Source organism: Hemitrygon akajei, chromosome 7 (genome assembly GCF_048418815.1).
Source record: "Hemitrygon akajei chromosome 7, sHemAka1.3, whole genome shotgun sequence".
Taxonomy (NCBI): domain Eukaryota; kingdom Metazoa; phylum Chordata; class Chondrichthyes; order Myliobatiformes; family Dasyatidae; genus Hemitrygon; species Hemitrygon akajei.
Genome location: NC_133130.1, coordinates 164962055 through 164984716, shown reverse-complemented (window position 1 = coordinate 164984716; position 22662 = coordinate 164962055). Strand labels below are relative to the sequence as shown.

General features: G+C 44.8%; 1 protein-coding gene across 1 annotated transcript in view; it reads left to right on the top strand.

The window, feature by feature from the left end:
* Nucleotides 1-256: 256 nt before the first annotated feature.
* Nucleotides 257-22662, top strand: part of LOC140731133 (multiple epidermal growth factor-like domains protein 9) — a 204577-nt gene continuing 182171 nt past the window's right edge. Inside the window, exon 1 of the mRNA XM_073052455.1 lies at nucleotides 257-775. Within this exon, the coding sequence (XP_072908556.1) occupies nucleotides 283-775 (493 nt within the window). The 5' untranslated portion in view covers nucleotides 257-282. The remainder of the gene's footprint in view (nucleotides 776-22662) is intronic.

The window sequence follows — 22662 nt, the reverse complement described above, 5'->3', positions numbered from 1 at the left end:
ACTGTGTTACATCGACCCTCCGTCTTCAGATACCCAGACAGTGCACGCCTCTACTTAGCTTGCCGGGGCGGGGTGGCTGGGTGAGGGTGAGCAATCCTGCTAGCTGTACGCCGCGTTCTGATTGGTGCGGCCGCGCAGCTCCCCATGTCGATTGGATGAAGGCGCAATTGGCCGTGCTGCGGTTGGACGAGCCGCCCGTCTGTCAGTTTGGGGGCCGTCCCCCCGTTTTCCCCTCCCCCTCCTCCCGCCGGGCTCCCGGGACGAGCTGTCACTCAGACTGGGATGCGGCTGCAAGGAGCCGACTGCGGGCAGCAGTGGACGGCGGGGCTACAACCGGGCAGCATGCGGCCGCCGGCGCCCGGGCTCGCTCTCGTCGTCCTGTGCCTGGCGTGGCCGGTGCACACCGCCGGTACGGTGGGCTGGAATGGGACCGAGGGCTCGGGAAGCGCCTACAGCACGCCGGGCACCGCTGGCCAGTTGCTGCCCACCTCTACCAGCACCACTGGCCAGCAGTTGCCCACCTCTACCAGCACCACTGGCCAGCTGTTGCCCTCCTCTGGCCAGCAGTTGCCCACTACCAGCACCACTGGTCAGTTATTGCCCACCTCTACCAGCACCACTGGTCAGTTATTGCCCACCTCTACCAGCACCACTGGTCAGCTATTGCCCACCTCTACCAGCACCACTGGTCAGCTGCTGCCCACCGCCGCCAACTCTAACAGCACCGAAGGTCAGCCGCTTTCCTCCACCGGCTGGCTGGACGAACCGATGCAAGGTGAGTGTCCTTCCGTGTGGGTTTTTTGATGTTGCAGCCCGCGGCGCTCTCGGTCTCCGAGGTCCGGCGGGGCTGCCGAGACGCCCTCGGTTCGCGGAGGTTGTGTGGGTGGGTGGCAGCAGCAGGTCCGCTCGCAGTGATGGAGAGCGCGGTGCATCTGGAGCGTAAACAATGGGACGAGAAGCGGTGGGTTGTGCCCCAGACCGAGCCTGCCCTGCGGTGGGGAATCTGCCTCCCCTCCCCTCCGCCAGCATCCATCCGCACGTCCTCAGGAGGTGATCGTGGCTTAAAGCCGGGATGCCTGGCGTTTGGGGTTCGGTGCCACACCGACATATGGGCCTGGCTCTCTCCTACACAGTGAAGCACTTGTTTATTGTGGGTGTGAAGGCAGAGCATGTGTGCGCCTCGGTTTATGGCTGAACGGAGTGATTTGGATAGAACATACAGTTGGATGTGTTTTGAGAATTGTCATTGCTAATGTGCTGCTCCCTTGTTTGCAAGTAAGGGCCAGGGGAGTCCTCAGACACCGGTAAAACACGAAACTGAAGCCAGACAGGGATATTGTCACTTCCTTGTTGAAGTTTCAAATTACATCATGCCTTATGGCCTAGGTTTTGTTGTGACTCAGGAACACACTGTGTGTGAACTGAGGAGGAAGGCCAAGGCCATTATACACAACTGAGGTTTGGTGTCCTGTGTTCACACAGGTGCAGGAAACTTGGTTTACAAGGCGCCTAGGAAACTTGTCAGATCTACTGGGCATTTTCTAGCGCACAGCAGAAGTTCCTGCCTTGCTGCCAGTCTTCAGAAATGGGTTTATTATCACTGACTTAGGTGGAGTAAAATGTGTTTATTTTGTACCTGTACAGTGAAAAAGCATGAAATTACTGTAAATGACAAAACTAAAGAGTGCAGAAAAGAGTAATGAGGTAGTCAGAAATTTGATGGCAAAGGTGAAGTAGCACTTGCTTAATTATTGACTGTGTGTCTTCAGGCTCCTGTGTCCTTTCCCCGAAGTTAGTGATAAGAAGAGGGCATGTCCCGAACGGTGAGGGCCCTTCGTCAGGGATGCCTCCTTCTTGAGCCACGGCCCCTTTAAGATGTCCTTTAAACCACCTTCTATAATCTTTTACATACATGATATTTATGTATTAATACACATTTTATTCCATATTCTAACTTTAACCTCTTACCCTGACCAACGCACCACATCCAATTCCTAATCCATGTAAATCTGTAAAAGTTTCAGTTCAGGAGCAGTTATTACATCAGGCTCTTGAACCAGAAGGGTTAACTTCAGTCACCCACCACTGAACTGTTCTCACAACCTGTCAACTCACTTTCAAGGACTCTTCATCCCAGGTGCTCTATTTATTGCTCGTTTAATATTATTCATTTCTTTTGTATTTATACAGTTTGTTGTCTTGTACAGTTAGTTGTTTGTCTGGCCTGTTGGATGCAGGCTTTCATTGATTCTGTCATTGTTTTGATCTTAGTGTAAGTTAAAAGGGTGACACAACGTTGTGGGCCGAAGGGCTGTACTGTTCTGTAATGTTCTATGTTATATTTACTGAGTATGCCCACAGGAAAATGGATCTCAGGGTTGTATATAGTGACGTATATGTACTTTGTATATGAAAATTAATCATGGGGTTTTATATGGTGATGTATATGTACTTTGAATTTGAAAATTAATCTCAGGGTTGTATATGGTGACATATATGTACTTTGAATATGAAAAATAATCTCAGGTTTTATATGGTGACGTATATGCACTTTGAATATGAAAATTAATCTCAGGGTTGTATATGGTGATGTATATGTACTTTGAATAGAAGTTCTGATCAAAAAGCTCCAAAACCTGGGCCTTTGTACCTCCTTCTACAACTGGATCCTTGACTTCCCACCAGGAAGAACATAGTTTGTGTGGATTGGAAATAACAGCTTTACCTTGCTGACAATCAACACTGGCACACCTCATGAATGTGAGCGTGCCCACTGCTCGACTCTCTATACCCATGACTGTGTGGCTAGGCACGGATGAAACGCCATCTATAAATTTGTTGTCAACATAATATTGCTGGCAGAATGTCAAATGGTGACAAGGTGCTGTACAGGAGTGAGATATATCAGCTGGTTGAGTGGTGTCTCAACAACATCCTTGCATTCAACGTCAGTAAGACCAAAGAATTGATTCTGGACTTCAGAAGTGGTAAGATGAGGGAACGCACCACTCCTCATTGAGAGATCAGAAGTGGAAAGGTGAGCAGTTTCAAGTTCCTAGGTGTCATCGTCGCTGAGGATCTATCCTGGGCCCAGCATATCGGTAAAGTCACCATTTTATTATGAGTTTGAGGAAATTTGGTAGGTCACTAAAGACACTCGCACATTTATACAGTTCTACCCTGGAGAGAGTTTTAACTGACTGCACCACCGTCTAGTATGGGGGGGGGAGGGGGGAGGGCTACTGCTCAGGATTGAAAAAAGCTGCATAAAGTTGTAAACTCAATCAACTCCATCATGGACACTAGCTTCCCTATCATCAAGGACACCTTCAAGGAGCGATGCCTCAGAGAGGCAGCACCCATCATTAACGACACCCATCACCCAGGACATGCCCTCTTCTGATTGCTGCCATTAGGGAGGAGGTACAGAAGCCTGAACGCACACACTCAATGATTCAGGAACAGCTTCTTCCCCCCTGCCATCAGATTTCTGCACAGCCAATGAGCCCATGAACACTACCTTACTACTTTATTTGCACTTCTTACTTAATTTAACTTTATAAATATATCTAGCAGTGAACTGCAGTATATATACACTGTAATTCACTGTTTTTATTATGTATGGTACAGTACTGCTGTCACAAAACAACAAATCTCATAACATATGATCCTGAATTTGAATAAAGTAGATCGTTGATGGTACCCACACTATCAGTTTGCTGCCATTGCGTCTGTACTGTTATTGTGATATCTCAGCCAAGTGAAACGTAAACCCTCTCATCACAAAGAGCGTGCATTGTTATTATCCAAGAAGAGCAAACTGATGAGTTCCTCCAGTAACCTTGTGAATAAAGACACAGAGAGGCTGGGAGTGAACTCTGCTTTCTGAAATACCCAGTGCCTGGGTTTAACTTGCAGACTTGAGGCTGTAACATGCACCTGCATGTCCTTGGTTAGTGGGGAAAAAAATATAAGGAAGCATCTTGCAGTTAAAAGCAGGAAATAGTTGGGCTATAACACAGGAAGTACTCAGCCAGTCAGTTTCTTTTGCATTATTTATTTTGTAATTTTTCATAATTTTGCATCTTTTTCGTGTACTGACATCACAAAGAAATACTTACAACATGATATAAACAGATAATAAACCTGATTGTAATTAGCATCATTAGTCAGTCACCTTACGTACAGATACTCCTGGGCCTAGTGTTACTTTGTGGACATACAATCAATCTAAGAATATAAGCTCTCTTAGGTATTTATCTTTATTGTGTTTTATTATTATTATTGTGTTCTTTATCTTACTGTCCTTTTTGCTGCATCGGATCTGGAGAAACAATTATTTCATCCTTCTTTACACTTGTGTCCTGGAAATGACATTGAACGGCCTTGAATCAGATCAATGCACACCAAATACTGGAGAAACTCAGCAGGTCAGTCAGCATCAATGGCGGGAATAAACAAATGACATCTTGGGCTGAGACCCTTAAAGAGCTTTGCTAGAATCAGGGTCTCAGCCTGAATTATTAACTGTTTTTCCCTCTCCGTTGATGCAGATGCACCTGCCGAGTTCCTCCAGTCTTTTGTGTTTGTTGCTCTGGATTTCCAACATCTGCAGGATCCCTTGTGGTTATGTGGACATCCCTCCTTCCAGGGAGGTGTAAATGAATGACATTAAATAATCTTGAATCTTGATCTCGGATCTATGGAGAAAGAAGCAGTTATTGTCTCTGTTTCAGGATCTTCTTGGATTGATAGTGATCACCTTGGTCCATTGTGCAGCTTCTCAGCGCTCACACTCCCTTTAGAGTGGGCAGTCACCAAGTTGGAGTAATGGAGGGGCAGGGCTGTCCAGGGTATCGGCCTGTTCTGGAAAACAAAAAGGGGGAAGGGAAACTGAGGAGCAGCAGCAAGTATGTGGATGGCACCATTGCATGGTGGTTACAACGTGAGTGACTGCAGTTCAATTCCCACTACTGCTGTAAGGAGTTTGCACATTTTCCCCCTGTGACTGCACGGGTTTTCGCAGGGTGCTCCAGTTTTCTCCCACGTTTCAAATAGTTTGGGGTTAGTGAGTTGTGCAGAAGTGTGGTGACATGTGCGGTCTGCCCCCAACGCGTCCTCTGACTGTGTTGGTCGTTGATGCAAATGACACATATCACTGTATGCTTTGATGTACGTGTAATAAGTGAAGCCAATTTTTAACCAGTACAACAGAATCAGCAGCTCCCTGCTCACCTTTTGAGTATAACACCATACGTAGCGTAGTTAATGATGCTGCTGAGTTCCGCCCACTTGTATGGCAGTGTAGTCGTTAGTGTGATGCTATTGTGGTTCGTAGCATTGGCATTCAATTCCAGTACAAGTTTGTATAGAACCATAGAACATTACAGCACAGAAACAGGCCTTCTGGCCCTTCTTGGCTGTGCCGAGCCATTTTTCTGCCTAGTCCCACTGACCTGCAGTTCCTTCCCGCGTGCACGTGGCTTTCCCCCGGGTCCTCTGGTTCCCGACCGCATCCCAAAGTTAATTAGACATTGTAAATTGTACCGTGATTAGGCTAGGGTTAAATCTGTGGGTTGCTGGGCAGTGCGTCTCAAAGGTTCAGAAGTATCTCTAAATAATGAAATAAACTAATTACTGTTTTCTCATATTTTTAAGAAGGACAGTTAATATCTGACAGTCAGTTGAAAGTGTAGGGAATTGGAGAAGTTTTTACATTCTAAGATCAGTTTTGTGTGGTAACCTGCTGCAATTTGCCCACTTATGGTTTCTGTTCCTTGTGTTGGTTTGGACTTACAACTCCCATGTGGCAAGATTATATACAGGGCTTGGTCTGTCCACCAGCTACCCCAAAATGAACCCAACCATATCGAAGGTGTAAGCACATACAGTGTTACTTATCTCCTGTACCAGTGAATTGTACATCATTGTGACTACTGCCTGCATTTACAAGACTAAACAAACACACTGTCGGTCTGAATTAATCGCTACATCATGTTTCTGCTGGAGTTCCTTCTGAAGTTTTCCCCAAGTGCATCACATACAAAGTGTTACTTCGAAGTGTGTCAAAAGCCCTCCCCACCATTGAGAACATCTGCACAGAGCGAAGAAAACAGCATCCATCATCAAGGACCTCCAGCAACCAGGCCACGCTCTCTTCTCACTACTACCATCAGGCAGAAGGTGCAGGAGCCTCAGGACCCACATCACCAGGTTCAGGAACAATTACCCCTCAACCAGCAGATTCCTGAACCAATGTGGATAACTTCACCAGCCACAATGCTAAACTGATGTCACAACCTCTGGACTCACTTCAAAGACTACAGCTCATGTTCTCAGTATTATATAGGCGTCCCCGCTTTACGAATGTTTGCTTTACGCCACTTCGCTTTTACAGAAGACCTACAATAGTAACCTGCTTTTGCATTACAAAGAGGATTTTTGCTTTTGAGAAAATTTTTCCCATATAAATGGGAAAATGATAAATAGGTTCTTATAAATACCCATATAAATGGGTTATTCACTTTATGCCATTTCGGCTTAAGAAAGGTTTCGTAGGAGCGCTCTACCTTTGTAAGGAGAAGGGGAACAGCTGTACATATTTTGAACAGTTTGTCTTCTTTTGCACATTGGTTGCTTGTCAGACTTTATGCATAGTTTTTCACAAATTCTATTGTATGTTTTTCATTTTCCTGTGAATGCCCACAAGGAAATGAATCTCAGGATTGTATATGGTGACATATATGTACTTTGATAATAAATTTACTTTGACTTTTGACGCTGTGCAAAGTTGCTACTGGTGCTTGGAACGTTCCTGCGCTCTCAATGTCATCTAATTCGATAACTTTGTTAAGAATGTACAGGTCATGGTTAGTAAGCTTGCAGCTGATACTGCAATTGGCGGTATAGTGGGGAGTGCAGAAGGTGATCAAAACTGACAGAGCAGTATTGATTAGCTAGGTAAGTGGCTGAAGACTGGCAAATGGAGTTTGAGAGATAAGTGAGAGGTGTTGCATTTTGGAAAGTCCAATTGAGGTAGAAATTTTACATAGATCGGTAGGGTCTGTGGAGTCTTGTGGAGCAAAGGGACCTGGGAGTACAGGTACATGGTTCCCAGAAAGTGGCACAGATAGAGAGGGTGGTGAAGGAGGCTTTTGGCATACTGGTCAAACACTGGCAAATGAGCCCAATTTGGTTGCACAATATGGTTGGCATGGAGCAGATGAGTCAAAGGGCTTGTTTCCATACTGTAATAACTCCCAAGTCACCAAATCAGAACCAGGTTTGTTATCACCGGCATGTGTTGTGAAATTTGTAAACTTAGCAGCAGCAGTTCAATGCAATACATAGTATAGAAGAAAATAATAATAATAATAATAAATAAGTAAATCAATTACAGTATGCAGATGAATTTCCACATAATGTAAAACAGCCTGGAATTGGATGTTGGCATTTTCTATTGCTGCATAAAGTTCAGTTGCATAATGGTGAAGAATAATGTTATGCATTTTTAAACTTCTAGGCAATTATTTTTTAATTTAGTGTGAAAGAACCGAAGAACGCCAATGTTACAAATGATTAACAAGTAAAATTTTAAGGTTAACTTAATTGTTTAAAATTAATCATAGAGCACAATTTATTATTCGGACGTCTTTGGTGATATTTCCCATGTTTAGCATATCCATTAAATAATTGGTTACTGTTTGTAACTATTTCAAGGAATGTTTTTGTTGCAAAATTTTACTGAGGTTACATGAAAGCTCACAATTAGTGGAGGTTTGCACCCAGTTCACCTGTCATACTGGAGAGAACTCTGACTTAACCCCATCACCCCTACTGGGGCATAGGCTGCCAGCAGCAGCTCACCAGAATCCTCTGCCCTGAGCCAGTCTTTCAAATCCAGCTGTAGCCCTTCTATGTGTCTTCTACGTGAAGATCCTTCCTCTCCTAGGGATGAGCTCCTTGGAGCTTCTGTAGCTGTTTCTGTAGCTCTGGGTTTTTACAGGATAGGGTTGCTAGCCCCGTCGGGTTTTTACGGGATGGGGTTGCTAGCCCCGTCGGGTTTTTACAGGATGGGGTTGCTAGCCCCGTCGGGTTTTTACGGGGTGGGGTTGCTAGCCCCGTCGGGTTTTTACGGGGTGGGGTTGCTAGCCCCGTCGGGTTTTTACGGGGTGGGGTTGCTAGCCCCGTCGGGTTTTTACGGGATGGGGTTGCTAGCCCCGTCGGGTTTTTACGGGATGGGGTTGCTAGCCCCGTCGGGTTTTTACGGGGTGGGGTTGCTAGCCCCGTCGGGTTTTTACGGGGTGGGGTTGCTAGCCCCGTCGGGTTTTTACGGGATGGGGTTGCTAGCCCTGTGCCCAGTCCTTCTCCATTCAGAGTCGGGCTTCGGTCCGTCCATAGTGGAATTGCAAAAATTCATCCCTTGGTCTAATGTCAAAGGATGAAACCTTTTGGTTTCATTAGCATTCTTTTGTAGAAACTAAAGTAACTCTTTTTGTGACAGGCGCTATTGGCAGCTGTTAATGATGTTTTTAATTTGTGTGCTCAGCTTCGGTCCGTGGCCATTACTTTTCCTGCCTTTTGAAAATAATGGGATGGTTTACGTTGTGTGATGTGACTTGTCTTGTTTCTGGTAATCACAGGGACGTTCCCTCACTGTGAGGCAGAAAAAGTCTGACCTCTGTCTGCCTCTTAATTTTAAATGTACTGTTGACAGTGCTGGACAGCAACTCTCACTGTTCCTTTATTCCTTACTTGCTTCAACTTCAGAAACACAAATCCTTTCATTCTGTTCTTTGTTCCAATTTAAACCATTCATGTGATTGATGTAGCAAGAAGTTGCTCTTCAATGCAAAATAAAAAGCGGATGTAGTGGAAAGATGATGTTAGTCAACATTGCCCAGATGTAGGTCACATCAGCTGCCAGAAGACATTTGATGAGGTTTCACAAATAGGTCTGTAGCAAAAGTGAAAGTTCTTAGAATTGGAGAATAATGGTTTGCTGATTGCCCAGGCGGCAGGAGTTGGAAAGATGGGGTAGTAGGAATTGGAGTCAGTTTCTGTTGTCTTAACTTTTCATCCCTGGAGAGGTTGCAGGTGAATCAAGTGAAGTTTGCAGATGGGGTAAAGTGCACTGAAGGTTAAGGAGCACATCGGGGCAGGGATCAGCTCAGGTTATCTTTCTGTGGAGATGAGTATGGAAACTACAGAGTCATTGACAGGTGAAATGAATGGCTGTAAGTCATATACCGGGGTGTCCACCTTGCACCGTACTGGGGTGGCACGGTAATGTAGAGTTCAGCACATCGCTTTTTAGCAGCAGCGATCGACAATCAGGGTTCAATTCCCGCCGTAGCCTATAACGTTCTCCCCATGACGGCGTGGGTTTCCTCAGGGTGCTCCGGTTTCCTTCCACCTTCCAAGGACATGCGGGCTAGGGTTAGTAGGTTGTGGACGCCAGAAGGGTAGCGACACTTGCGGGTTGCCCCCAGCACGTGGTGAATTCACTATATGTTTTCAGGTATGTGTGACAAATAAAGCAAATCTCTTAATTTCCCATTTCAAACCTTTAGCATGTGCACACTGTTTACTCCGCGTGATTCATATCAGCAGGGAATTTCATTGCATCCTGCTTTATCTGAAAGTACGCTACAGTGGCGTAGCTGTTAGCGTGACTGCCGCAGTGGCGTAGCGGTTAGCGTGACTGCCGCAGTGGCGTAGCGGTTAGTGTGACGCTATTACAGCTCAGGGTGTCGGAGTTCAGAGTTCAGTCCCAGCGCTCTCAGTAAGATGTTTGTCCTTGCTTCCCAAGGAGTGTCTGGGTTTCCTCCTGGTGCTCTGGTTTCCTCCCACAGTTAGTAGGTTAATCATAAGTCATCCTGTGACTAGGCTTGGGTTAAATAGCTGGGTTTCTGGTGGTGTAGCTCAAAGAGCTGGAAAGCTCTGTTCCTCACTGACCCTCTGAATAACTAAGCTCACTAATCTGGATCTAGGAAAGACAACTTAGAAAATTCTGCAGTTGTGCAAAGGCAAAACGATTTGCGTGTTTAAGGTGTTTCTACAAACTGGTTATCCGGTGGAATAACAGATGGAATTTCCACTTCTATCCCAGTGGATTGGGGATTTTTTTTAAACTAAAGGAAGATGAGCTTCAGCTGGAACCTGGCTGGAATGCTGTGTTCGCTCATGGATATTGGGGAGAGGTGAAAAGGGATATAGATTGAAGATGAATGATTAAAGGAAGGAGTGATCACTGATCAATTAGCGGATTCACAGAACTGTTGGGAGAGCTGTGCTAATGAGGCCTTCCATCAGGGTCAGCCACGGATGCTGCGTCCCAGCTGTCCATGTGATACCCAAGCCAAGGCAGTACGATATGGAGAACAAGCTGTTGCCCGTGTAGCAGGCTTCTCCTCCCCACGCAGCTAATGAATCCAAAGGAACTGTGGAGACCAGTTCAGATTGGCACCAGCATTGTCACAGGAGTGTTGAACTCAATGTAGCTCTGGATTTTTCCTTGGGGTTTTGTGATAATGAACAAACATAATTACACGGGAGACTGGTCATTCCAACTTATCTCTTTAAATGAATATTGAGATCAGCAGATAGCTTTGTCTGTATCCTCTGTGGTGAGCACATCTAAGCTCCCTGTAGGACTGAGCGTTTCAGAATATTGAACATAGAACATTACCGCACAGTAGAGTACAGTCCCTTCAGCCCACATCACTGTGCTGACTTTTTAATCTACTCTAAACTCAGACTAACCTTTCCCTCACACAAAGCCTTACCTATCTAAGAGTTTAATGTCTGTACTGTATCTGTCTCTGCCATCATCGCTGGCAGCACATTCCATACACCCACTGCTCTGTAAAATCCTTACCTCTGGCATTCCTGCCCCTGCCCCATACTTTTCTCCAATCACCTTAGATTATCTCCCCTCATATTAGCCATTTCCACCCTGGCTGTCCACTTGATCTGTGCCTCAAAATGCCTCTTATTATTTTGTACACCTCCAACAAGTCACCTTTCGCCCTCCTTTGCTCCAAGGAGAAAAGCCTTAGCTCACTCAATGTACCTTCATAAGACATGCTCTCTAATCCAGGCGGCATCCTGGTAAATTTCCTCTGTACCCCCTCTAAAGTTTCCACATCTTTCCTATAATGACTTGACCATAATTGAACACTACTCCAAGTGTGAATATTGATATAGTTGGTGGTTTTATGTTTTGGAATATTTCTATCATTGCTGAGATGTTTGTCAGCAACAATGGTCCTATTTTTCTGGTGGTTATTTATGGCCCAAAACTTGTGTAGCAGATTTGTTCATTGGATGAGATCATTGGGTTGGAATTGTCACTGCTGGATTCTTCAAATGTTTTTTTAATGAACAAAAGGCTAATTAATCTGGAATGTTGACAGGGCGGGGTTTTGTGGCTGTGTGAGCACAGGTTAGGGGATATTTTTAGATCTAAACCTGGTGATTGCGTGTTTAAATTGTTGGATGAGCAATTGTAATTTTCCTGGTTGTGGTATTTTCTGGTTTATGTGAATATTATGCAATAATCTGTTCTGGTGGCTTGCTGTTGTGAGATGGCAGACCGACAGGGAAATAATATGCTTGCGAAGTGGTGGGTGGGAATGTCGGAGTGATTGAAAGCATAATTTCAATACCGAAGCTCTCAAAGCCACGCACAATACCAGCCATTATTTCAAATATGCCATTTTTGTTCACTTTGTATGGTGTCGTTTATGTGAAGAATGTGTAGCTCAACTGACGAGGTGGTGTGGAGGAAAAGAATCTTTTATTTTCTGCTACCTCTGTAACTGCAGCAGCGAAGGAGACAGACGGCTCAGTTACCACCCACTCTCTCCTGCTCATGAGCTGAAAGACCGTGGCAAAATACATTGGAATATCTTCGTGTTTTTGATCTTCAGGTGCAGAAATAACGCTCCTTTGTCAGTGTTTCCCCCTTCGATGTGGAGAAAGCAGCATTTCCTCAGTGGATAGAATCTTATTGCCGCGGTCCAGTGTGCTTGTAAGCCTGTTTCTACACTTAGTGCCCACTTTATTACTCTGTACCTAATAAAGTGGCCGCCGAGTGTACGTTCATCGCCTTCTGCTGTGCAACCCATCCACTTCAAGGTTCAACATATTGTACATTCAGAGATGCTCTTCTGCACACCATCGTAATGAGTGGTTATCTGAGTTTCTGTCACCTTCCTGTCAGCTTGAATCAGTCTGGCCATTCTCCTCTGACCTCTCTCATTAACTAGGCGTTTTCACTCACAGAACTGCCGCTCACTGGATGTTTTTTGATCTTCCCAATATTCTTTGTAAACTTGAGACTGTTGCATGTGAAAATCCCAGAGGATCAGCAGATTCTGAGATACTCAAATCACCCTATCTGGCACCAACAATTATTCCATATTCAAAGCCACTTAGATCACATTTCTTCTCCATTCTGATGTTTGGTCTGAACAACAATTGAACCTCTTGACCATGTCTGCGTGCTTTTATGCATTGAGTTGCTGTCACATGATTGGCTGATTAGATATTTGCATTAACAAGAGAGAATCTGCAGATACTGGAAATCCAAGCACACACATACAGTTCTGGAGGAACTCAGCATGCCAGGCAGCATCTATGGAAAAGAGTACAGTCAACGTTTTGGGCTGAGGAAAAAAAAGATGAGGAGTCAGAGTTAGAAGGTGGAGGGAAGGGAGGAAGAACCACAAGGATGCAACCAGGAGGGGTGAAGTAAAGAGCTGGGAAGTTGATTGGTGAAAGAGATACAGGGCTGGAGAAGGGGGAATCTGATGGGAGAGGACATGGAAGAAAGGAAAGGGGGAGGAGCACCAGAGGGAGGTGAAAAAGTGAGAGAGGGAAATGGGAATGATGAAGGGGGTGGAAACATTACCAGAGGTTCTGGGTAGCCTACAGCCTGATGGCATGAACATCAGTTTCTTGAACTTTTAGCAATGCTCCCTCTCTCCTGGGTGGCGTACCCGATGAAGGGTCTCGTCCCCAAACATTGACTATTTTCTCTTTTCCATAGATGCTGTCTGGCCTGCTGAGTTTCTCCAGCATTTTGTGTGGGCTGTATCCACTACCTTTTAGACCATAAAACATACGATATAGGAGCAGAGTTAGGCTTTTTGGTTCTTTGACTCTGCCATTTCATCATGGCTGATCCAATTTTCCTCTCGGCCCCAATCTCCTGCCATTTCCCCGTATCCCTTCATGTTCTGACCAGCCGAGAATCTGCCAACCTCTGTCTTAAATAAACGTAAAGACATGGCCTCCATTCCTTCACCCCTCATTCTTCTGAAATCTAGTGAATACAGGCCCAGAGCCATCAAACGCTCTTCATATGACAAGTTGTTCAATCCTGGAATCATTTTCGTGAACCTACTGTGAACCCTCTCCAGTTTCAGCACATCCTTTCTAAGATAAGGGGCCCAAAATTGCTCACAGTACTCCCAAGTGAGGCCTCACCAGTGCTTTTTAAAGTCTCAACATTACATCCTTGCTTTTATATTCTAGTCCTTTTTGTAGAATTTTCTATTTAAGGACATTGGTGTTTACATACCTAGCTGCAATATACTCTCCACCACGCTTATATAGAAGTCTGCAAAGTTTTTGTTGAAATGAAGAATCTTCTAAGGTAGTAGAGGTGCTACCACGCTTTCATCTTAATCACACTTGCGTTCTGGGCCCAGGAAAGGCCAAAATAAAAACACAGAGGAATTTAAAGTTGCTGACCCTCGCCACCTCTGATCTTCTGATGAGGATTGGCTCATGGATCTCCAGTTTCCTCCTCCTGAAGTTAATAATCAGCTCCTTGGTCTTGCTGACATTGAATGAGGGGTTATTGTGGCGCCACTCAGCCAGATTTCCAGTCTCCCTGCCATCTGCTGTTTAGTCCTACGACAGTGGTGTTATCAACAAAGTTAAACGGGGCATTGGAGCTGTGCTTGGCTTCAGTCGTAAGGGTAAAGCAAGCAGCAAGGGAGGCTGAGCACACAGCCTTGTAGTGCACTTATGCTGATAGAGATTGTGGAGGAGATGTTGTCAATCCAAACTGACTGGGTTCTACAAGTGAGGAAATTGAGGACCCAGTTGCACAAGGAGGTATTGAGGCCAATGTCTTGGAGCTTATTGGTTAGTTTTGTGAGGATGATAGTATTGAATGCCGAGTTGTCGTTGACGAAGTGCATGGTGATGTATGCATTTTCACTGCCCAGATATTCCAGGGTTGAGTGAAGAGCCAATGAAATGGCATCTGGTGTGGACCTCTTGTGCTGGTAGGCAATTTGGACTGGATCCAAGTCGCTCCTCAGGCTGTAGGTGACATGTTTCATTACCAACCTCTCAAAGCACTTCATCACAGAGGACGTAAGTGCTACTGGGCGATATCGTTGAGGCAGGTTACCACACTCTCCTTAGGCACTGGTATAATTGAAGCAGGTGGGTGGCTCAGGCAGCGGATATGAAAGGTAAAACGTCTCAGTGAACACTGCAGCACAGGTCTTTGGTACTCGGCCGGATGCTTCCCGTGTGTGTGGGTACTACAGTCAGCTTCAGAGGCAAATGGTGGCTTGGCCTTTATTGAAAGTGGCTTTGAGTGAGCAGGCGTCTGATGGTATTGCTTAGGCTCCTGGTGAGATATAAATCTGCCATTCTACCAGATGAAATGCAGTGAAATTCACCTGACTGATTCCTGGGATGTGGGACGTGGGATGTGCTTGATGGTAAGAGATTAAACAGATTGTCTGTACTCCTGAGTTTAGAAGATTGCAGGTAATATTAACGGGCACATTCTTTGGTGAATTGACAGGGTAGATAACGAATTCACAGACTGCTTCTCTTTCCACAGCGCTTCCTGGCTTGAGTTTTTCTAGTACTCTCTATTTCTATTTAAGATTCCCAGCACCTGCATTTTAATTATTTTCATTAGATGCAGAGCTGATGTCTAGAGCATTGCTCACAGAGTCACAGTATGTTGCTGGCTGTTCGGAACTGAGAGGAAGTGTTTCCATTCAGCAGTGGTGAACTTTTGGAATCCCCTCCTGAGGGGGCTCGATCACCAAGTGTAAGTTTGATGGACCTTTGAATATTAAAGGAATCAAGGTGTCCAGGTCACTGCTGAGGTACACGATGATAAGAGGCATAGTTCGAGTGGGCAGCCAGAGATCTTTTCCCGGGGTGAAAATGGCTAATAAGAGAGGGTATAACATTGGAGGAAAGTGTTGGGCAGATGTTAGAAGGAGGTGTTCTACATAGTGTGGTGGGTATGTGGAAAGCCCTGCCAGGGTAGTGGTTGAGGCAGATACGTAAAGAAGATTTGAGAGACTGTTTGATAGGCACATAGATGAAAGAAAAATGGAGGGTTATGTGGGAAGGAGGAGTTAGATTGATCTTGGAGTGGGTTGAAAGGTCGGCACAATATTGTAGTCTGAAGGCCTGTACTGTTCTGTGTTCTGTCAGTGAAAGCACTACACCTGCAAAGAAGTGTAATGATAATGTTTGGAATACTGTTTCCATTGGCTTTCTAGAGAATACTGCACAGAAGTTTCTCCAATGATCCTTGGGAAGAAACACTAAGATGAGTGGTCCCATTTTTGTTGGCGCAAACACGAGGAAATCTGCAGATGCTGGAAATTCAAGCAACACACACAAAGTGCTGGTGGAAAGCAGCAGGCCAGGCAGCATCTATAGGAAGAAGTACAGTCAACGTTTCGGGCCGAGACTCTTCGTCAGGATTAACTGAAAGAAAAGATTTTCAAATCTCTTACTATCTTTTCTTTTGGTTAGTCCTGACAAAGGGTCTCGACCCAAAACGTTGACTGCTTCTTTCAACGGATGCTGCCCTGCTGAGTTCTTCCAGATTTTTTGTATGTCTTGATTTGACCACAGCATCTGCAGTGTACTTTGTGTTTCCTATAGATGCTGCCTGGCCCATTTTTGTTGGTCTTGGTTCATCTAGCAATGCAGAATTCAGCTAGGTTTTGAATGTTTTATTCCTATTCGCATCATCGAGAGTGCAGGCCTTGGGTTGTGAAGAAAAACTGGACAAGCTGGGATGAAGGAGGCTGATTTGACCTAGAAGTTTATCAAATCACATGAGGTGTAGATAAGGTGGATGGTCCCAGGATTGGGGAGGTAGGGGAGTCTAAAACTAGAGGCTACAGGTTTAAGGTGAGAGGAGAGAGATTGAAAGGGGATCCCTGGGTAACATCATTGTGGACGGCAATGAGTGTGTGGAACCAGTTGCTAGAGGAAATAGTTGTAATGTGTCAAAGATACTTGCAATTGATCGTAAAGATTTTTAAAATTAAGATTAGTTTTATTTGGCACATGTAACCTGCATTGATATGCATCATTTTGTCTCAATGACCAACAAAGTTCTATATTTCAGCAGACTTTCACCATATATTACCCTGAGATTTATTACCTTCAGGCATTCACATAGAACAAAGAAATACGATAATATCAATTAAAAACTTCACAGAAAGACTAACCATTGTGCAAAAGAAGGCAAGCTGAACAAATACAAAAAGCCCAGAAATAGTAATAAATAATACCCATTTATTTATTAATAAGTAAATAAATAACATAGTTTGAAGGTTATGCTGGGAGCTGTCTGCATACTTCCAGCACCAACAGCATGGTTTTAACTAGGGATTTGGGACTAACACAGGCAAATGGGATGAGCTCAGGTAGGTTCCTGGATTGGCATGGACTAGAAGGGCCAAAGGGCCTGTTTCTGTGCTGTGCAACATACTCCCTGGCCATGTGGGTGGTTGGGTTGTAGGTGAGTGGAGGCGTTGTTGACCCTTGGAGCTGAGACTCATAAAGCTTCCTTTTAGTGTGAGGTTAGTCTGCAGAGCTTGAATGCTTTCACAAATGACTGCTAAAGTCAAACTAAATGTATTATCAAAGTGCATATATGTTATCATCTTCTACCTTGAGATTCATTTTCAAGAAATAAGCACATATAAAACTCCGCCATGGATGGTCCCAAGCCTGATTGCTAAAGGAGAAGGGTTGGACATGTAGCCAGCAACCCCATCCGGTTAAAAACCCTGAGCTACAGAAATGCCAGCAGTAGCTCCAAAGACCTCATCCCTGGGAGAGGAGGGATCTTTGCCTAGAAGAGGAATAGATTGGCTCTACCGAGACTTGGAAGACTGGCCCAGGTCTCTGGCGAGCTGCTGTTGGCGGCGTATGCTCCTGTAGGGGCGACGGGAAGATGGAACACATATGAAATACTTATCAAACAGTGTGCTGGAGGGTTACGGGCTTCAGAAGATGGAATGCATATGAAATACTTATCAAACAGTGTGCTCAAGGAACACAGCAGCATCTGTGGGGGTGAAAAGACATTTTGGGCTGTGACCCTGCATCAGATCATACCATCCTGTCCTTCCTCCAGTAGTTTGTGCTCCAGATGTTTGTTCTGGTCACCGAATTATAGGAAAGATATCAACAAAATAGAGAGAGTACAGAGAAGATTTACTGGAATGTTACCTGGGTTTCAGCACCTAAGTTACAGGGAAAGGCTGAACAAGTTAGGTCTTTATTCTTTGGAGCATAGAAGGTTGAGGGGGGACTTGATAGAGGTATTTAAAATAATGAGGGGGATAGATCAAGTTGACGTGGATAGGCTTTTTCCATTGTGAGTAGGGGAGATTCAAACAAGAGAACATGATTTGAGAGTTAAGGGGCAAAAGTTTAAGGGTAGCACGATGGGGAATTTCTTTACTCATAGATAGATAGATACTTTATTCATCCCCTGGGGAAATTCAACTTTTTTTCCAATGTCCCATACACTTGTAGCAAAACTAATTACATACAATACTTAACTCAGTAAAAAATATGATATGCATCTAAATCACTATCTCAAAAAGCATTAATAATAGCTTTTAAAAAGTTCTTAAGTCCTGGCGGTAGAATTGTAAAGCCTAATGGCATTGGGGAGTATTGACCTCTTCATCCTGTCTGAGGAGCATTGCATCGATAGTAACCTGTCGCTGAAACTGCTTCTCTGTCTCTGGATGGTGCTATGTAGAGGATGTTCAGAGTTATCCATAATTGACCGTAGCCTACTCAGCGTCCTTCGCTCAGCTACCGATGTTAAACTCTCCAGTACTTTGCCCACGACAGAGCCCGCCTTCCTTACCAGCTTATTAAGACGTGAGGCGTCCCTCTTCTTAATGCTTCCTCCCCAACACGCCACCACAAAGAAGAGGGCGCTCTCCACAACTGACCTATAGAACATCTTCAGCATCTCACTACAGACATTGAATGACGCCAACCTTCTTAGGAAGTACAGTCGACTCTGTGCCTTCCTGCACAAGGCATCTGTGTTGAGTGGTAGCTGTGTGGAACGAACTTCCAGTAGAAGTGGTAGAGGCAGGTTTGGTATTGTCTTTTAAAGTAAAATTGGATAGGTGTATGGGCAGGAAAGGAATGGAGGGTTATGGGCTGAGTGCAGGCCAGTGGGACTAGGTGAGTGTAAGCGTCGGCACGGACTAGAAGGGCCGAGGTGGCCTGTTTCTGTGCTGTAATTGTTATATGGTTATATAGATCTCACTCAGCGTCCCACATTAATACAGGCCCTTCAGCCCAACCAGCCCATGCTGACCATGGTGCCTATCCAGCTAGTCCCAGTTTCCTTTGTTTGGCCCCTATTCCTCCAAGTCCCGTCTCTCCATGTACCAATCCAAGTGCTTCTTAAATGAGACTATTGTACTTGCCTCAACCACGTCCTTGGCAGCTCTTTCCATATCCTCACTACCCTCTGAGTGGAAAAAGTTGTCCTTCAGGACCCTTTTAAGTCTTTCCCCTCCCACACTAAACACGTGCCCCCTAGTTTTGGACTCCCTACCGTGAGGGAAAGACTCTTACCACCTCCCTTATCTATCCTCTAATAATTCTAAACATTCCTATAAGATTGCCTCTCATACTCTGATGTCCCAAGGAGTAAAGGCCCAGCCTGGCCAATCTCCCTAACTCACTCCCTCTAGTTCTGGTAACCTCCTCATAAACTGCACCTTCAATTTGAGTTTTTAAAGTACTCATAATTCTTATCCCCTCCCCCTTTAACTAGGCATGGGATTTCTTCCTGCGAATATATAAAGTGGGATCTCTGTCTTGTCCTTGAGTGACTAGCCTGAGGGGTTTTACAAACTGAGCCCCATCTGCACTGACCTTGGCAGGTCAGTTCCTTTCGTCTGGAATGTGAGGAAGATTGAGGCAAATAAATGGATGAAGTGAATAACACAAAGTGATGAAGGTTTTTGAGAGAGCGGGAGGCAGACTTTTCTTTAGCGTTGATCATTTAGTTACCATGCTGGCATCTTAGGGAGATTATTCTTCAGTGGGCTTCTGGGCTGCTTTGGTTTGTCTGGCTCGTGGACGGGCTTCACTCCTCTCAGTGCTCAGCCGCCTCTACGGCCTGTGGACTCGCGGTCAGGGACTGCAGTTCATCTTCTCAGTATTATTTGTTTACTTTCTCTACTGTCTGGATAATTTGCCCTTTTTTGCATACCGGATGTTTGTCGGTCTTTGTTGTGTGTGGTTTTCATGGGTACTATTGTATTTTCCTGTGGGTACCGGAAAGAAGATGAGTTTCACGGTTGCGTAATGTACACATGCTTTGTTAATAACTTTACTTGGAACATTGAGTTGGACTGCCCTCCCAGTTGCCAGTGACATTTTAGACAATTCCAGTACTTGCTGACCGACGCTTTTAAATACGGTGTTCTGTGAAGGAAAGAGAATTTCTGTTTAGATGAGGCCGGTGAATTCAGGCTGCTCAAATCCAAAATTCTCTATTTTCAGTTGCGTTTCTCAAAAACTGCAGGGTGTTTACACATCACTACTGTGTACATCCCCTCCCACCCACGGAGTGCTAACGCCAAGGACTCAGTGGGAGAGCTGTACAGCACCATCAGCTCTGTACAAGACAAGCATCTGGATCGTCTCTTTATAATTGAAGGAGGCTTCAATCATGTTACTTTTTGTGTTTTTTGTTCTTTTTTTTATTGTTTCCTTTATGCTTAGTTTAGTTGAAAGATAACAGTCATTTTGTTCTCCTTTATACTGGTGTACTGTATAAATGACAATAAACAATCTTGAACTTGAGATTTCCAGGAATGGTGATAGAACTGATATCCATAGGGATGTGCTGTACAACATTGATGTCCTGACTTTGTTTTTTAGTAAGGAAATGTCCTGGGTCTTTACATATTAACATCCAAGCTCCATGCTCTATCACAGGATAATGCCAGATTACAGACGCTGCTTCTCAGGCAAAGTGTCTGGAGAATCTCTGGTTCAGCCTGGAACACGTCAGCAGGTTGGCGCTTCTAAAATAATGTAGGCGGACTTGATGAATTCCGTTTGTTTGTCATTTTAAGGGAGATCTGATATCCCGTGTATCTTTCTGTCTTTCAAGTTGAACTCAGCCAGATAATTAAACATGGATGTCCCTTTAGACTTTATTTTTTATTTTATCTGTTTAAAGATATGGCGTGGAGCGGGCCCTGCTGGCCTCATCAGCTGCGTCGCTCAGCGACCCATTATCTTAATCCTAGCCTGATCATGGGAAAATTTACAATGACCACGGAAACTGCAGCACCTGGAATAAACCCACCTGCTCATGGGAAGGAACACACAAACTTCTTACAAGTGTCGTCAGAACTGAGCTATGAACTCCGACACCCCGAGCTGTAATGGTGTTCCCTTAACCTCTGCACTACGGTGGTGCCACTCCATGATCAAAGCATTGAGATTTGACCTAGAGCCATTTGAGAAGTCCAGCTCTGACATCGAGGTTTTGATAAGGGACGAGGGCTTCTCTTGCACCAGAAACTGTCTCATGCGTTCTGTACATACTAGCTGCTGTTAGTGAACTGCAAACTATGGTCGTTCCACCTTTTAACCAGGATCACCGTTTGGCATTACATCAATAAGCAATATCCAAAATCACGTCTGTATGGTAATGCACATATAGAAGTTTCCAGTTCAGACCAACCCATCTCCAATGGGTGTGTTTAGTTAGAACAACACAACACAGATACAGGCCCTTTGGCCCATCTCATATATGTCAACCCTGATGCCTAGCTACAGTAGGTCCATATCCATCTACTTCCCTTTCCAAGTACCTGGCCACACACCTTCTGAATGTTAGAATTGCCTCTTCTGCAACTTGTTCCATGTGATCTCCACTCTCTGTGGGGAAAACCTGCCCCTCAGCTCTCCTTTAAATTTCTCCTCTCTCACTTTCGATCTATGCCATCTAGTTTTAGAGTGTGTGACCCTGGAAAAAGGACTGACTGTAGCTAGGTAAGGTGGTGACGAAGGCATTTGGCATGCTTGCCTTTATAGGCCAAGGCCTTGAGTATAAGAATCAGATCATAAGACATAGGAGCATAATTAGGTGGTCTGCTCCACCATTCTACTGTCGCTGATTTACTTTTCCTCTCAACCCCATTCTCCTGCCTTCTTCCTGTTTTACCCTTACTAATCAATCTCTGCTTTAAATATGCCCATTGAGTTGGCCTCCATAACCATCTGTGGCAGGGAATTCCACAGATTCACCACCCTCTCTGGCTAAAGAAATTCCTCTTGATCTCCATTCTAAATGGACATCCTTCTATTCTGAAGCTGTGCCTTCTGGACCCAGACACTCCCACTATAGGAAACATCCTCTCCACATCCACCCTAACTCAGTCTTTCAATAATCTGTAGGTTTCACTGAGATCACCCCCTTATTCTTCTAAACTCCAATGAGGAGAGGCCTAGAGACATCAGACCCTCCTGATACATTCCCTTTCATCCCCAGGATCATTCTCATAAACCTATCTGAACCCTCTCTCATGCCAGCACATCCTTTCTTAGATATGGGCCCAATTCCTAATGCTCACCCCTCAGCCTCCTACGTTCCCAGCCTCTCCAGTCTCTCCTTGTAGCTACAGACCTTCATTCTAGTCAACGTCCAAATGAATCTCTTCTGCACCCTTTGCAGTGTCACCTCATCCTTTCTGTAGTGTGGTGACCAGAACTGTACTCTGGGTTCATTTCTGTTGCTGTCTGTGAGTGGTTTGTACATTCTGCCTGTGACCATGTGAGGTTACCTCCGAGGGGCTCTGATTTCCTCCTACGATCCAAGAGATGGTTAGTGAGTTATGGGCATGCTGTGCTGGCACTGGAAACATGGTGACTCTTGTTTGCAGTGCATTCTTGGACTGTGGTTGTTGATGCAAATGACATATTTCACTGTATATGAGATAAAGCTAATCTAATCTAATATCCTCAGCTGTACATTTTCTGCCCTTACTGATTCCTTCCTTCCTAATGAAATGTGATTTGACCCCATTGATTGCACGATCCTGGTGACATTTCTCTGACAGTCTCCGATATCAGTGAAGGTGGTGCAAATGAATAGATAATTTAAAATAACAAGAGATATCAAGCATTACAGGGAGGTAAAACAGGTAGTTCCGAGTTCAATAAATGTCCATTTGTATCACGTCTTTTCCCCAGAGTAGTAATACTGCAATTATTCGAGGATGATGTTCTCCCAAGGGGTTATTCCCTCAATGGAGAACGCCTGTGTGTGACTTTGTTTAACGTGGACGCTGATGCACAGGCAGC